The sequence below is a fragment of the Typopeltis vanoorti genome, chromosome 1 (assembly GCF_054136105.1).
Source record: "Typopeltis vanoorti isolate ZY-2024b chromosome 1, IOZ_Tvanoo_1.0, whole genome shotgun sequence".
Lineage (NCBI taxonomy): Eukaryota > Metazoa > Arthropoda > Arachnida > Uropygi > Thelyphonidae > Typopeltis > Typopeltis vanoorti.
The window spans coordinates 176,666,513-176,683,951 of NC_143549.1; the positions used below are offsets into that span (position 1 = coordinate 176,666,513).

Here is a 17,439-nt window from a genome sequence, read left to right on the forward strand (position 1 = left end):
TTTTATGTTCATTTTGTTTGATTCATTTAAATTCAGAGTCCTTGCAACAACTCCTGGTTTTTCTCCAATTTTCAACCGATCCAAGATTTTAATTTTTTCTTCGAGAGAAATGAATTTCCTCTTCAATGTTGGTTTTTTCCCTTTCGTTGCAGTTTTAGTGGCCATTACAATAAAAATAAACTTTTACATTAAAAAAAAAGCATTACATATGTATGTAACTAACCAGAAAATAAACTGCTCTGCTTGAAAATAACACACTTATGATTTTAAATGCACTTTCCTGGCAGAAAACTAAGACAATTTTCAACAATAAACACTTTATACCCTAGATGGCGAACCTATGGCACTCGTGCCAGAGGTGGCACGTCTGAGAATTTTGCTGGCATGTCAACGATTTACAGGTGATATCCTTTTATACACTTATAAATTATTCAAGTTTTTTTTTAATTGTTACAATATGTACAAGCTGAATTTTGTTTTACACAAGACAGCAGCTATAAAGACGTGCATATGATTGGTGCAGTATTAACAAAGATCGCGCGACCCAAAGACAAAAGTAATTGACAAGTGTTGAGTTGAATTGCTAATTCTCTTCAATCAAATTCCATAACATCTGAAACTGTCATAACAACATTCACTATTAGTTTTAACACATTCACAACAGGGTGTCATTTATCATTCCGATGGAACTTCTCATTACTGACTGGCTCAGCTCACACAAACGTTTCAACCTTTGGTTGAATTTTATGGCTTCTTGTTTGTGTTTGAGGTGGCAGGCGAACTCACACATTCATTATATGGCATGTTTCAATTCTTGGTAGTCTTTTATTTTAAGTTAGCCTTTGTGATCATAATGACATCGAGAATTTCAAATGCAATAAAAAAACACTTATTTCATAATTGAAAAATTGGACAATAGCTTTTAGTTAGATACTGTGTTTCAGTGCAACATATGGTTTTGCTTAAGTCTATACAGCATAGTTTCTGTGAGAGGGGACATGTAATTTATTAGTTAGTGCCGTTTTTTATTCCATCCGTCTCTAATTGCACTATTTGTTGAGAATGACACAGACTGCAAGAGCCCTATGTACAGTACCTTATTCAGTGATACAATAAAACTAAATTCAATACTTATAACTACTTGTTCGATACGGGCATACACAAATTTAACAAAGATAAAATTTGATTTTTAAGTCCCGCGGCGAAAAATATGAAAAAATAAATAAAGTGTTACTAGAAATTGTAGACCACGTTGAACAAAGGATACTACAATTTATAGACCGCGTTATATCGAAACCGTGTTGTATAAGTACCGCGTTATATCGAAACCACGTTGTATAAGTACCGCATTATACGAGGGTTACCTGTGTTATTATCATCATGTGACACCTCCAGGGAGTTCAAGGACTCGCCACAGAAGGGCAATATACTTAATTCTCTTACTATGACACTACTACCATCAATGCCATCTACAGTCCATCATCACCAACAACAGCATTTTTTGTCTGTACATTTCATGTGTTCTAAAATTAGAAACTTTTATTTTATGTGGGCATGCAACTGCCAATACCAATCCTCTTCAATTCTCTGTGGATAGTTCAGTGAACTATGGATCCGGAACAGCCTTCATTAAATGCTTCGGTAAAAAGGAAGTTCTATTTTCTGTAAAAGCTCCTTCTCAGATGATGTCAATCTCATTTCTGACAGACTGTCTTAGAACCAGTTATGCCAGCAGACAAGCAATTTGGATTATTTTTGCAATGATTAAACAACCAGGAAATCTCACCTTTTGAGAAACATCAGCTCTGCTGTTTTCAAACTCATGGCTCCAGCCAGTTGCCCATTTAAAAATGCTGCTGGTGACACGTGTGACCAAGTATTTTGCATGTATGGTGCGTAAGCGACATTAATGTACATCTGCATAAAGGTTTCTAATTAAGTGGAAGGTGTGTGTGTGTGAGGGTCAACTATATATATATATATATATATATATATATATATACACACACACACACACACACACACACACACATACATATATAAAATAAAAGTTTGTAAGGCATAAGATCTAATAATTACTTTAAAACATTTCGTCTTACTTACATAAGACTTCTTTAGGTGTACAAAAGAAGAACTAAAAGACAAAGAAACAATAAAAGATTACAAGTATTACTATTAAGAGTATATATGAACCTGGATTTGAAATTACGTTGGATGCAAGTTGAATTGTTGAGCGTGCAGCACATGTTCCCTTTCACATTTGTGTGTTTGGCTATTGCCATGATAGATTTCAATAAGTTGAAATCTAGGGTTTATACATAGGTGTACAGGATCCAATGCCATTTCCAAAGATCCCCAAATTCTTCTCTCAGTGATGTTATAACAACAGTGTAAGAGTTCAGACTTATTTCATAAGATTTGATGTCTGTCGCTACCAAGGCATCTTGTGAGTCAGCTCTTCGGCTGACTCACAAGATCAATGTGAAAAATCTATCTCTGATAGGTTCTTCAATACACTATACTTGATAAATTTTTCAGTCTGTCCATAGTATGGTTTCATGAATTCACACCATAGTCAATATATACCTGGATATTTTAGAGGGCTATGTCGAGGTTTTATGGATCAAAGTAGTGATCTCATCTTAATAAAGGGAATGAATGTTGTTTTGATTTTATGTTCTTTAAGGATTGTTGAAAGTTTTATGGAAATAGAACTAATATAGAGTAGAAAAATAACATCTCTGACTTCCTCATCATCAGAAGTGTCTGAATGGCATGCTGGCTGAGAAGACTTGACACGATACATTCACTGCAGTCAATTTGTAGAAAAGTATTTTTAAAAAACTGAAGTTCTTTAGTTAGTTCACCCTTGTCAGTAATACAGCATTACTGGGCTTTTGCTCCTAGTTTTGAAATAATACCAAATTTTTGAGGTCTGTAATGGGAGAAGAGGCATGTAGATCTCTATTAGTATGTACTGGTTTTTTGGAAGGTACAGACTTTTTATTTCCCAGATTCTTTAGTTAATTGCAGATCCAGAAATGGAAATGAACCATTTCATCATTCAGACTCACAGGTGAATTTTATCTTAGGATGTTGGCTAGTAAGGTACTCAAAGAAATTTAAAAGTGATAACTGCCCATGGTTTCATATTAAGACCATGGGCAGTTATCACTTTTAAATTTCTTTTTTATAATTTTATAAAAAATATTATTATAATATTATAATCAACATACCTTATCCAGAATTTAGGAATGGGGTGATATTCTAAAACCTTACTTTCAAATGTTTCCATAAAAAGATTCCCTATAATTGGAGAAAGCAGACTGCCACTGGCCAAACCTGAGTTCTGTTTGTATATGGAATCACTGTACTTGAAGTATCCAGAGGAGACAGTATTTAAGGAGGGGGCATGATTTTTTTTCGAAAATTTGTCTTGTAGTAGTACAAAGAGTTCTTTACTCAGAATATTAGTAAATAGATAGACTATATAAATAGATTATAACAAATGGTTATATAAGCTCATCAAGAACAATGTTGCTGATGCTGGAAACAGAGCTCAAAGTTTTCATCAAAGGAAGGTGACTGTCCTGTCAGACCTTTTAGTAATTTAGCTTGGCAAGAAAATATATAAGAGAATCTATATCTTCAACTACTGGGCACAATGGCATCCCTTCCCTGTGAATTTTATACAGGCATGGAGCAAAAGGGTGTAGAGATCAGAGTGCTAGCCTGGTCTCTGTTGAATTCATAAGCTGTTTTTAAAAGGTTGCTAGTATAACTCTGAAGCTCTTTAGTAGGGTCATATTGATTGTGTGTCTGTGTTGAGAAGTTGTTTTAATTTTGTTGTCATATTCTACTGAGTCAAGACCAACATTAACACTCATGTACCTCCTGTACTTAAGAATGAAAATACAAAGAAAAATACTGTGAAAATGTTTACATTTTCCTCATACACCCAAGATTTTCTTGATTATCAGAAATATTCATACCATTGTTCATATCAATAATGAGTAAAACTAGAAAGTATTAAGAAAGTCAAGAAAATTAATTTTTCTTATTACCTATCAGCTTCATCAATAATAAGCCACTGAACATATCTGAAACTGAGGTTTGAAGTATGCTCAATATGATCAAGTAATCTTCCAGGAGTAGTAACTAGAATAGTTATACCTTTTCTTATTCTGTAAAAGCATAAAAGTAATTTTTTAACACTGATAAGAAATGATTTATGATTCATAAATAACAGTATAAAGAATAAACAGGGAGATAGTCTCACACTGGGTGGTGAAATTCATTTCCCACTTAAAGACAAATCACAAACATCAATGGGATTTAAACTTGCAGCCTGTTGGTTGGAAAGTGGATATGCTAACCTCCCAGCATTTAATAAATGGTTTGAGCTCACTGTTTCGCCCCTATATATTTCAAGATGACAGACACAATCTATCTGCAGCAGTGATAGAAAGTCAGGAGATTAACACTCCATGACCATATGGATGAAAAATATTAAATTTTTCATAACTTAAATAAGATAATTTAATATTTAAGATAATTTATGCTTTATAGTGAATATTTTAATAATATTAAAAATTTACTTCAATGGATACTTCACATCCATATATTTAGTGACATGTAAACATAACAAGACTGGTACAAAGCTACATGGTTAAAATAGTTATGGTCTGCAAAACAAGGTCATTCTAATACTAAGATAGTGCAGCATAAGCACAAGTCAAAAATAATTTTAAACATAATCTTAACAAACATCACATAACTCACAAAAAATAAAATGAAACTCATCAAGCATAGAAAATAGGAATGCATACAAATTAATGCTAGTTAGAATTCAGCACATTACCTTTCTAGAACCCTCACAGAAACACACTAGACTACAATAATAAAAGACAGAAAACTGGCTGAATGGCAATTAAAAATAATAATAATAAAATAAAAATACCATCTTTTTTTTTTTATTTTGGTGACATGAAAACAGGAGAAAAAGATATCCTTGAAGTATGGAGTAATTACTTTGAAAAATTGCTAAATTAAATAAGCAGTATTACAGCACAGTAGTAAAAAACACTGAACAGGCATGCAGTCAGGAATACATATCCATACTTGAAGTAGAAAAAGCCATCAAAAGCTCGAAATGTGGAAAGGCAGCAGGAGTAGATGATATTCGACCAGAAATGCTCAAGTATGAAGGTATAAAAGTCTTACAGTGGCTGCACTGCATAGTTCAAATGGCCTGGACAGTGGGACGAATTGCAGATAATTGGAGTAGAGCTCTCATAGTACCCATATATAAAAAGGAAAATAAAACTGAATGTGAAAATTAGAGGTATTTCTCTACTGAGTGCCTAGTAAGATATATGCAAGTATAGTTGAGAAATGGTTGAGAAGGATTGTGGAAGAGAAGCTTGGTGAAGAACAAGCTGGATTCAGGCCAAATAGAGGTTGTGAGGATCAGATTTTCACTTTATGACAAATAGTTGAGAAATCATAGGAATATAACAAAGATCTGTATTTAAATTTTGTAGATCTGGAAAAGGCATATGACAATGTTCCAAGAGAGAAGCTATTCAATACACTACAGTTATATGGTGTCGATGGGGCATTATAACAAGCAATACTTAGTCTTTGAGTTGTAAGTCAGCAGTTAGAATTGACCGAAGTACAGGAAGATGGTTCAATGTTAAATCTGGTGTCAGACATTATTCCCTCTGTTATTCATTATCTATATGGATCACATTATGAAGGAAAGTGGTATTAAACCTGATATCAAAATTGGAGATGTTAATGTCAGCTCTTTGCTTTATGCAAATAATGCATAAATCCACTACAAGTCTGCAAGATTCTCTAACTAAATTGAATAACTGTTGTAATAGATATGGTATGAAGGTCAGCATTAAAAAGACAAAGACAATGAAAATAGGCAGAAACATTGAAAATATCAGCTGAATTGTGAATGGAGAACCTATAGAACAAGTAAAACGTTTCAGCTACTTAGGCACGACTTTCGATAAAGATGGTAAATTAAATAGGAAATAGACAACAGAATCAACAAAGCCTGTATGGTAGGAAATTAACTGAATAAATTTATATGGAATAAGAGAGAAATTAGTCAAAACACTTATTAGCTATACACAGGACAGTGTTCAAACGAATTTTAACTTATGGACCTGAGAGCTGGGTCAGAAGTAAAACACTTGACTAAAGACTAGAGATCGCAGATAAGAGAGTCCTGAGAAAGATTAGGAGCATGAACAGATGGCATCAATGGCAATATCATATTAAAAACGAGGATATCAGGAAAGAACTTGACATTGTCAGCATCCAGGAATGCATTAGAAGAGCTAATCTCAGGTGTTATGGTCACTTAAACAGAATGCAAGAGGAAAGATTAGCAAAACAAGTGTTCTCTGCCAGGTTGGCAGGAAAAAGATCCAGAGGAAGACCAACATATAGGTGGATAGATACAGTAAAAAGTGCCTTAGAAGATAGAAATATAAGAAGTGATAATGTTGAAGTCTTGAAAGACAACAGACTGAATTGGAGGAAAACTGTAGATAAGAAGTTAGTAATGATGTGATTTTTTATGTAGTATTATCATATCCTGTACACCTCTTGAGGATATATATATATATATCAGGAATTTGATGATGATGATGAAAAATAAAAATTAAAAAAAGACAGGGCAGGATCAAGTCAAGATAGTGATGTCTATGTCTACTCCCTTTAAAGAATGAAAAGGTGTTACAACAACATTTTATTTAAAATGAAATGCAATAATTCCAAATCAGTTAATAAGATGGTGTCAGTGAACACTATCTTTGTTCATTGACACTTATGAAAATTAAATGTGGTTGTTTGAAGTGGAGAAGATAAATGCCATAAAAAATGCTATTTATGCTGGCAACCAAAGTGATAAAGGTATGCATTTTTGGCATTCATATCATTCAATAATCAAGACAAAACCATCAGTAATGGATCCACTGGCAATGTAATAACATTGCTGGAAAAATGAGTTGGCAAACATCAGCAATAATGGAATAGAGCCACCTATTAATCATAGGTTTTAAAAATAATACAGAAGCATGTTAACACAGTAAATTATCCTTCACTGATTTCTTAAAGATCCAATATTTCAGGACAAAAAAAAAAAACATTTCCATCCAGCTTCAATAAAACAAGAACCACAAGCTTGTTTAAAGAAAGTAAGATTGTGCAGTGATCTCAATTAGGACCTACAAATATCCAAATCTCAATTAACAATTCTAACCTATTAATGCATTAGTTATCTGACAACAAAACAAGCTCTGACAAGTGGTACATGCCTTGAATGGTTATCCAAAGATTACATATTTGTGTTTATTTAAAAGCTTTAAGTCCTTGTTTTACTGAAGATAGTTATCTTTTTCGAAAATATTTGATGTTTAAGTAAATCAATAAATAATAATTTACTGTGTTTACTTATTTCCATTTGGATTAGTTATTCTTTAAAATTTAGGTTTCAAAAATATGCAATAAAAGTAAAGAAACTGAATTTTAATGTATTCTGAGAGTTTGTGTATAGACTCTAATATGGTACAAATGTTAGTTTTTATCCTGCAAGAAGTAAAAAGAAGAATGGCCATGGAAGAATAACTTTAGTAAATGCAAATTGTACAAAAGTGTCAGATGCACAAGAAATAGATGAGTTGTTAAGCATTCGCTTTAGTAGCATATGTATTCCAAGCAGACATAGCGCTTTGGATGCCATGGAGCAACTAAATGAAAAAATAGAGAAAGATGAGTTTGAAGTATTAAAGCCATTATAGTTTATCGAGATTTGGGGGGGGCTGAAGGAATGTGTCAAATAGTTAGCAATGCCTCTGATCTGGTTGTTCAACTTGAATCTCACCAAATGCATGATTCCTATTGAATAGAAGAACGGCAAGATAATTCCATTATACAAAATGTGGAGCTAAGACACACAATGAATTATTGACCAAATGGTATCTCTGATGTGATCATCAAGGTATTGGAAAGGCTGGTTAGGAATTGAATCCAAAGGTAGGTAGATAGCACTGAGATCCTTAACAGAGGATGACAAGTTTTGTTTTTTTTTAAATACAAGGCTTGCATTACCAACCTGCTCATGTACAATAATGACAGCAGAGCTAGATAAAGAGAATGGATATATCCTTTCTTTTAGGCTTGCATGGTGATCCGAGTACAGTTTTGAAAAGTATAGAGACAACTACCGTGTTTGAGTAAAACTTTAGTTTAATATAACTAAACTCTACATTCGACATTTACATCAAGATCATCTTTTGAAGCATATGCACTATATACAGAGAACAAGCTACACAACAATCTGTCTGGTTTGTTAAAGTTACTGACCACCGTTACAATTGTTGGCCTGACCTCTAGTGAAAATAATAATAATAATAATAATAATAATAATAAAATAAATAAATAAAAATAGCATTGATGTATATTCTATTTTATTTATTTATTTTTTTTTTTTTCACTAGAGGTCAGGCCAACAATTTTTGTAACGGTTGGTCAGTAACTTTAACAAACCAGATAGATTGTAGTGTAGCTTGTTCTCTGTATAGTGCATATGCTCCAGAAGATGACCTTGATATAAAGGTCGAAACGTCGAATGTAGGGTTTAGTTACATTAAACTAAAGCTTTACTCAAACACGGTAGTTGTCTCCATAATTTTCAAAAATGTAGAATGGATATATCAGGATACTTCTGGATTCTAAGTCATCAGACAGGATTCCATATTGGAAGTGGTTACACAAACTCAAAAGAAATGTTTTGCAATATAAACTTGAGCTATCTTCCAACCCATGTCATGGGTTGGAAGATAGCTGTTGGAAAGTTTGAAAATCTTTGGAATGAAGGGAAAAGTACTACAAAAGGAATCTGATATGATAAAGGTGACATGAAAACTGAAGACAGAAATGTATGCAAGCAAAGCAGCATGCTACTTTGCTTTCTTACATTGTCAGTATATTCTGTTATAAAAGTATCCTCAAGACTTCTGATTACAAAAGATAATGGAAGATCGTTAATCAGAAATGATAATGGTGACATAAAAACTGAAGATATCCTAGATATCTGGATTAATTACTTTGAACAACTGCTAAATAAATAAGAGGTGACAGAACAGTGGTAGGAAATATTCAAAAGGAATAGAAAAAGTCAGAAATTTGACCAGAAATGTTAAAATATGGTGGTATAAAAATTTTCAAGTGGCTGCACTGCACAATTCAGAAGGCATGATTAGAAGGTCGAATTCCAGATGATTGGAATAGAACTTTCATAGTATCATCTATTAAAAAAAAAGGAAATAAAACTGAATGTAACAATTACAGAGGAATTTTCCTGCTTAATGTTCCAGGAACATTTATGTAAACATACTTGAGAAGAGGTTAAACACTCTGGAAGGGAAACTTGAACAAGGTGGGTTTAGACCAAATAGAGATTGTCAAGATCAGATTTTCACTTTAAGATAAATAGATGAGAAATTACGAGAATATAACAAGAATCTGTATTTCGATTCTACAGATCTGGAAAAGGCATATGACAATATGACAATAGAAAATCTGTTCAAAATGCTACAATTATGTAGTGAAAACAGGCCATTATATCAAGCAATACATAGTATATATTTTAGATACAAGTCGGCTGATAGAATTAAAGGAGGTAAAGGATAATAGTTTGATGCTAAATCAGGTGTAAGACAATTGTACATATCACCTATATGGTTCACACTATGAACATAGCATCAGGCATGATATCAAAATTGGAGATATTCAACTGAGTTCTTTAATTTATGCAGATGATATTATACTCTTAAATAAATCTGGTACGAGTCTGCAGGATTCCTGAACTGAATAACTGCTATAACAAATTTGGCACAAAAATGAACACAGGGATAGACAAGCGTACATAAATGGAAATTAATTTTGCATGCAGTTAAGAATAGGGGTCAGGGCTAGATTTTTCCTCCCAGAGAGCAGTGAGTGGAACAGTTTGCCTATTGAAATACATGTAGTGTGAATGAGTTTAAGAGAAGGTTATAACAACTAATAACAGTCTCAGATAATAATAAAATGAGTAATAAAAAGATAAAGACTATAAAAATAGGTAGGAACATAGAAAACTTCAATTGCATTCTGAATGGAAAACCTATAGATCAAGAAAAATATTTCAGCTATTTAGGCACAATTTTTAATGAAGATGGCAAAGTATTGAAATAGACAACAGAATTAGCAAACATAGTATAGGAGAAAGTCAACTGATAAATCTATATGGAATAAGAGAGAAATTAAGTCACAACAGTAAACCAGAAGTACATTAATGGATCTGAGAGCTGGGTTAGAGTTAAGACAGTCAATCAAAGACTGAAAATCAAACATAAGAGTTCTGAGAAAAATTAGGTAAATGAACAGAAGTCATCAATAGTAGAATCATATTAAAATTGAAGATATTAGGGGAAACCGAACACAGTTAGCATTCTAGAACATAAGCAAAGCTAATCTTAGCAGTATGGTCATTTAAACAGAATGAGAGAGGAAAGATTAGCAAAGCAAGCATCTGATAGCAAATGGCCAAAAAACGGAAAGACCAAGATGTAGATGGATTGATGGCAGCTAGAAGTGCCTTAGAGGAAATACAAAAGCTGAACAATATTGGAGTTCTGGAAGAAAACAGACTAATTTGGGGGAAAACTGTTAATATCGATTTAGTAGCAAAGTAGACTTGTCAAGTGGCATCGTCATAGTATCCTGTTCATCCCTTGAGGGTATGCATCAGGAATTTGATGATTATTCGATGTTTTTAAAATGCATTATAATATTATCTGGTTCTAATAGTGATCTTGTGATTTAAGAGGAGAAAAGTTAACAATATTTTTAGAATTGGTGAGAGGACACCTGCTCATCATAACATACCCCACTGAAAAATCACTTATGATTCTACCATCTTTTTAGGAATGCACAGTCAAATACTAGGACCTTCCAGAAACAATGCCATACACTCACTACAAATGAATTAATAGTTATAGAAAAATTTACAATACCTTGCCTTTTCTGATTTTTTCTTTTCACCTCCCATTAAACAACCAGGAACAATCCAAGTGAATGCCTAATCAGAAGCATAAACAGATTAGGTAGTTGCAGCAATTTGTAAGGTATAATTTCTATAATCAAGAGCTGCATTTCAAAACAAAATGAATACACTGAAGGTGAACTAGTCACCTTTCAACAAATTCATGATAAAACATTAAAAGAAAAGTTACTCAATCACCTTGCCAGTTAATAATTCTGGCAAGAAGCTAGCTGACTGAAGGTTTGATAGGTTGAGAAAGCTATATGAAACCAAGCAAAACACTGAATATTTAGTTTTAATAACTAAATTAAACTAATGCAATATTTTGCTGTATGCCTCATTTAGCATCCTTGGTACAAATTAAAAATAAGTTTAAAATTCAAAAGCAATAGTATACAACTGCTAACTAGTTGTCATTTTAATGCCAGCATATGTATACTATACTACAGGCAAAAAACATTACCCTACTAAGATATATTACTGACAATAATAAGGAATAATATATTAGTATAATAAGAATTAGTACATCAATCTAGATAATTAAAAATTATATACAATATATAATATAGTATAATATATTATGTATATAATACAGTATAATATAACATAGTATGGAAGTCGAGCCTCATGTCAAAGGAGACGAAGATTCGTCTTTACAAGTGCACCAGTCAGGTCTATCTTTCTATACGGCTCCCAGACCTGGAACATCTCAACAAAAGCAGCAACCAATATTATAAATAGCTTTGGAACTACTTGTCAAAGAAATATTCTGGATTACTCCTGACAAGACCACATTCCCAACTCTAATATATTAGATGAAACCCAGCAAGATCCTCTACTCAGCACTGTTCAAAGAAACTAAATAAAATGGCTCGAACACCAACTCAGACACCCATCATCTGCACCTTTGATGCTCTGGTCCTCTATGCCCCCTACAGATGGAAAAAGAAAAAGAGGCAGACCCCGAACTCAATATTGGAAATACATCAGCAATATTCTCCCTGTTTCTCCCCAACTCTCCGCATCAGAGATCTGTCAGTTAGCATATCACAGAGAAGCCTGGTTTTCCTTCACATCATAAGAACCTCCAAGTCCTGTCTTAGTGCACACAGACTACTTATTTGTTTAGACTGGTTTCCCTATTTATAATTGTAAAATTATAAATAAACGATGATGATGATAATAATACAATCACAAAAGTACACCTACTATGGCTGTATGCATACATATGCCAAGAAAATGTCAATTAGCACAATAGCAGCACTTCTGAATTTTCTGAACAATTGTTTGAATCAGAAAATTTGAATAACGGTGTACAGAATAACAGCTATTATTCAATTTAGTTTGGGAATGTATGGACTTATACTGGATTTGTTTAAAAAGACACCATTTGCAAAAAAGTAAAGAGCTGAGTTGAATATCTCCAATTTTGATTTCTGACATAATGCCAATTTCCTTCATAATGTGATCTAGATAGATGAAGAACAGTGGAGCATCCTTGTCTCATATGTGATTTAACATAAAGCCATCTTCAGTAATTCATCCAATTCTAACTGCTGACTTACTCTTCCAATGGAGACTATGTATAGCTTGATATAATGTACCATTTAGTTTAGGACAGCTTTTCTCTTGGTACCTTGCATATGCCTTTACCAGATTCACAAAGCTGTACAGGTCCTTGTTATATTGCATGATTCTTCATCTATTATGTCTTAAAGTGAAAATATGATCCTGGACACCCTCTGTTTAGCCTGAACACAGCTTGTTCTTCTCCACATTTCCCTTCCATAATTTTTTTTAACCTCCTCTCAATTATGCTTGCATAAATCTCACCTGAACACTCAAATAAGGAAATTCCTCTTTAATTCTCACATCATTTTTTTATAGATGGGCAATATGAGCAATGGGTAATAATTCAACCTTCAGACCATCTGAATTTTTCAGTGCAGCCAGCCAGCCACTGTAAAATTTTTATAATTCCATACCTTAAACTTTCTGGTTGAACATCATCTACTCCAGCTGCCTTTTCACATTTCAGATTAATGACGACTTTTTTCACTCTAGCACTGATAGTACTCTTGACTGCATTGTTATCTCTTGACTATTTTCTTCCACTCTTCTATCAATCATTTAGCAATCTTTCAAAGTAATTACTCCAGATAACTAAAATATCTCCAGTTTTCATATCACCTTTATCATCTAATTTCTTTTACTAGTTTCCTCCATTTCTAAACTTCTTTAATAGTCTCCAGAACATTTTCTACCTATCTCATATTTATTTTCTATATTCTTACCAAAGTCTTCCCATTAATTTAGCTGCTTTTACACAATACTTTCTTATACTTTTCTCTGTATCCTCTCGAGCATGTGCTGCTTTACTTCCTAGGAACTTTCTATATGCTTTCTTCTTTCTCTTGACTGCCTCTAACTTTCTGAGTCCACCATAAACTTCTGATTTTTCTACCCATGCAAACAGCTTCACCACATGCTTTCCTAGCTAAATCAATTAATGTTTTATTGTTTCCAATGAGTCTACAAGGAGTTATTCTTGTCTTTAAACTATTTCATTTTTCTTGAATAATATTTGAGTCTATAGTTCATCACTGAAAGAAGCAGCTCACTTGACTAATTCTTCTTAGAACTTTCTGCCACATCATTCTTTTCAATACCATATTCAATTTTATCTTCCTCAAAACGAAATGGTTCTATAAGGGGGACCGGAAAGTAATCAATTTTTTTAACTACATTTTTAATATAAATTTTATTAAAGAAAAAATTAACATTATTCGATTATATAATCGCCATCGTTAATTATAACCTTATTCCAACGATCTACTAAGTTTAGAATTCATTTTTTGAAAAAATTTTTTTCTTTGGAGGCAAAAACTGATATCAAACTCCTTTGTACATCATCTTGCGAACGGAAGGGTTTTATTTCTTATGCTGTGTTCTAAGGACCTGAATAAGTGATAGTCACCAGGAGCAATATCCAGCAAATATGGAGGATGTGGTAGACGTTCCCATCCTAATTGCCTAATTTTTTCTTGAGTCATTCTTGCAGAATGTGGTTTTGCATTATCTTGCTGCAAAATTACCCCTTTTCGATTGACAAGCACAGAACGTTTGATTAACAATGCTTGATGTAGTCGCTCTAATTGTTCACAGTAGATGGCTGCTGTGATAGTCTTACCTTGTTCCATGAGTTCGTAATGAATAATTCCATGAATATCCCACCAAACGTAACAGAACCTTTTGTGGATGAAGTCCATCTTTAGGTGTTGGAATTGGAGTTTGATTTGGAGAAAGCCACTGTTTTTTGCATTTAATATTCTTATACAGCACCCATTTGTCATCACCAGTTACAACTCGTTCCAAAAAGGGGTCATTTCGTTGTCTGGTCAATGAATTGCAAATCGTCCGTCTCTGTGCTTTATTGTTGTCTGACAGTTCATGCAGTACCCATACACCCTGTTTAAGAACCTTGCCACTCTTATGTAAGTGCTCTTGGACAGTTGACCATGATGAATTAAGTTTCTCTGCTAATTCTTGTATGGTTTGTTTTGAATCCGATTCAACGAGAGTCTTAAGAGCATCGTCATCTAGAGTAAGAGGTTTTCCAGATCGAGGACGATCAGAGAGATCAAAATTTTTTTCTGCAAATCTCCTAAACCATTGCTGACATTTGTTAACCTTCAATACATCTCCATAAGTTGAGCAAATGATTTTGTTAACCTCGGAAAAGTCCTGAGAAAGATTAGAAGTGTGAACAGATGGCATCAATGGCAATATCATATTAAAAATGAGGATATTAGGAAAGAACTTGACATTGTCAGCATCCAAGAATGCATTAGCAGAGCTAATCTCAGGTGGTATGGTCACTTAAACAGAATGGGCGAAGAAAGATTAGCAAAACAAGTGTTCTCTGCCAGGTTTGCAGCAAAACGACACAGAGGAAGACTGAGATATAGGTGGAATGATGCGGTAGAAAGTGCCTTAGACGATAGAAATATAAGATCTGATGATGTTGGAATCTTGACAAATAACAGACTGATTTGGAGAAAAATTGTAGATAGGAAGTTAGTAATGATGTAATTTTTTTCATGTAGTACTATCATATCCTGTACACCCCTTGAGGGTACATGGGAGGAATTTGATGATGATGATGATGATGATAAAACCTGCAAGGGTTTAAGCCCTACTGTATGAGGAGGAGGAGGCAGCCGAGAGAGAGAGAGAGAGAGAGAAAATAAAAGATTTGTGATGTTTTAAGTTACAACAAGAGGAAATTGTATATCAAAGCTGATGAGTGCAGCTTTTTTTGTTCAGATAACTGCATCCTACACATTTTGGGATGGGGGAGAAGAGAGAGAGAGAGAGAGTAACTTCTATGGTACTCTAAATTATAACAAAAAGAAATGATCAAATACAGTAATTCTATTTTCCTTGAGTTCAACAGTGAACTCATAATAAACTTAAAATAAACAAATTACACAATAAAAGCCTTGCCAATGAGAAATTAAAAACATAGATCATGAAGTAAAAAAATTCCTTGCATCACTGACTATGCCAAGTAGATCAAAGAACCTACTAAACAGAACACTTATTCAAATAGAATGTTTATTGTTTAACACCAGCTCACTTCAGTCAACTTTCCAAATTCTTGGACTATCTTGTACCATAACCAGAAGTTGAAACTTGAATGAAGATGTGGCAAACCCTTAACTTTACAAAAGAAAGAAAGTTCTGATAGCCAGACAACCCACGAATTAAACAAATAGCTCAATAGCAATATATAGCAATTATTGTTATTAAATCCTCACCATGGCTGTTTCCTAAGTGATATAGAGATAAATTGATAAAGTGATAAATACAAGTGCATTCAGCACTATGAGAATGATGCCCATGTTGCACATATGATCAAACATTCTGGTCAAAAACTAACATTCAGGATTAGTGCTAAGAACACAACATAAAATTACAGCAACTTAAAATTTTAAGTCTTTACTTTTATCTTATAATGAAAGGATTCAAAAAGTGTGCTTCTTTTATCAACTGCTTCAAATTATTTTTATTACTTAATAACACATGTACTATATGACATATAACTGCTACAAATACGTGGTGCATACATATGAAGCACTCACAAAGGACTTCCTTTAAAATGTAACTCAAATTTCACTTACTGTGAATCAATTATATAACCACTATATAAATGTGGTATATCTAGTAGGTTATTAAAAAAATTAATGCAGTTTAAAGTGAAGGGATATACTTCAGCTTTTAATAATTTTGAGAATTTCTTCCAGTTAACCAATTGTACATGACTGTTTACATAAGATCTGTGTCTGTTGATGTTCCAGATAACACATTAGGTTTTTGTGTGAAGAATTTAAGAGCTTTTCAGAAATGCTTTGAATATCCACCACTAAGATGGTTAAAGAAATTCCATCCTAAACACATTCAAAAATTTATAAGAAAGAGCCTGGTATATTACATATTAAAAACCAATATTAAAGCTTTGACAGTACTTTTTTGCCAACATATCTATGAAATAAACAAAACTGTTTATCATTAAGTAGTGCAAACATCTTGGATATTATCAAAACCTTAAAGAGCATGTCAAGTATGAAAAACTCCCTTCTTCCATTCCACTTCATTTGCCAAATAGTGATTCAGAAATAAACTCTGAAATGCAATAATATGTGAATTCTTTATCATTGTTATTATGAGTCCTCAATGAGTCCGAAGACTCTAGAACAGGAGTCAGGAACATGGGGCTCGCAGGCACCCACGTGCCCACAAAGCATTTTTAAAGTGCCCACCACTGTGCTAGATATCAAAGCATCGAACAACCTTCTATTTTTTTTAGTGTGTATGCGAACGACACATCGCCAGTTATGGGTTACGCATTTCTGTTGCACTAGGCTAGTGACAGAAGTGCATCATATCAATCAAGGCTCAATGATTCTCATTTAGACCACTGCCTAAAAATTGGAAATTCCAGTTACATGCCAGATTATAATAAGTTAGATCAATATCTGCAAAAAAAAAAAAAAAAAAAATTTTTTTTTGAAGTACATACTTAAGTTTGTAAGTAGAATTTTGTATTAATCAATTCATTTAAAATAAATATGTATTGAATGTACTTTAAGCTTACAACTTCTCCTCCAGCAAAATTAAGGCAAAATGCCCTTTGTCACAAGCCAACCATTTTGGGGTGCCCTTTTTTAGTGAAAAGGTTGTCGACCTCTGCTCGAGTGTGCATATGGACTAATCAGGGAGGGCCCCCTTCTATGTTGCTCACTGCCTGCACACCTATCATCTCT

At 33.4% G+C, this 17,439-nt stretch overlaps 1 protein-coding gene across 1 annotated transcript in view; it reads right to left on the reverse strand.

Annotated features, from left to right (window-relative positions):
- The window catches only part of LOC150110660 (ATP-dependent DNA helicase DDX31), a 123,558-nt gene that overhangs the window by 53,209 nt on the left and 52,910 nt on the right, over positions 1 to 17,439 (reverse strand). The window contains exons 7-8 of the mRNA XM_090400124.1: positions 11,085 to 11,149; positions 4,065 to 4,184 (exon numbers count right to left, since the gene is read on the reverse strand). Coding sequence (XP_090256250.1) covers positions 4,065 to 4,184; positions 11,085 to 11,149 — 185 coding nt within the window. The remainder of the gene's footprint in view (positions 1 to 4,064; positions 4,185 to 11,084; positions 11,150 to 17,439) is intronic.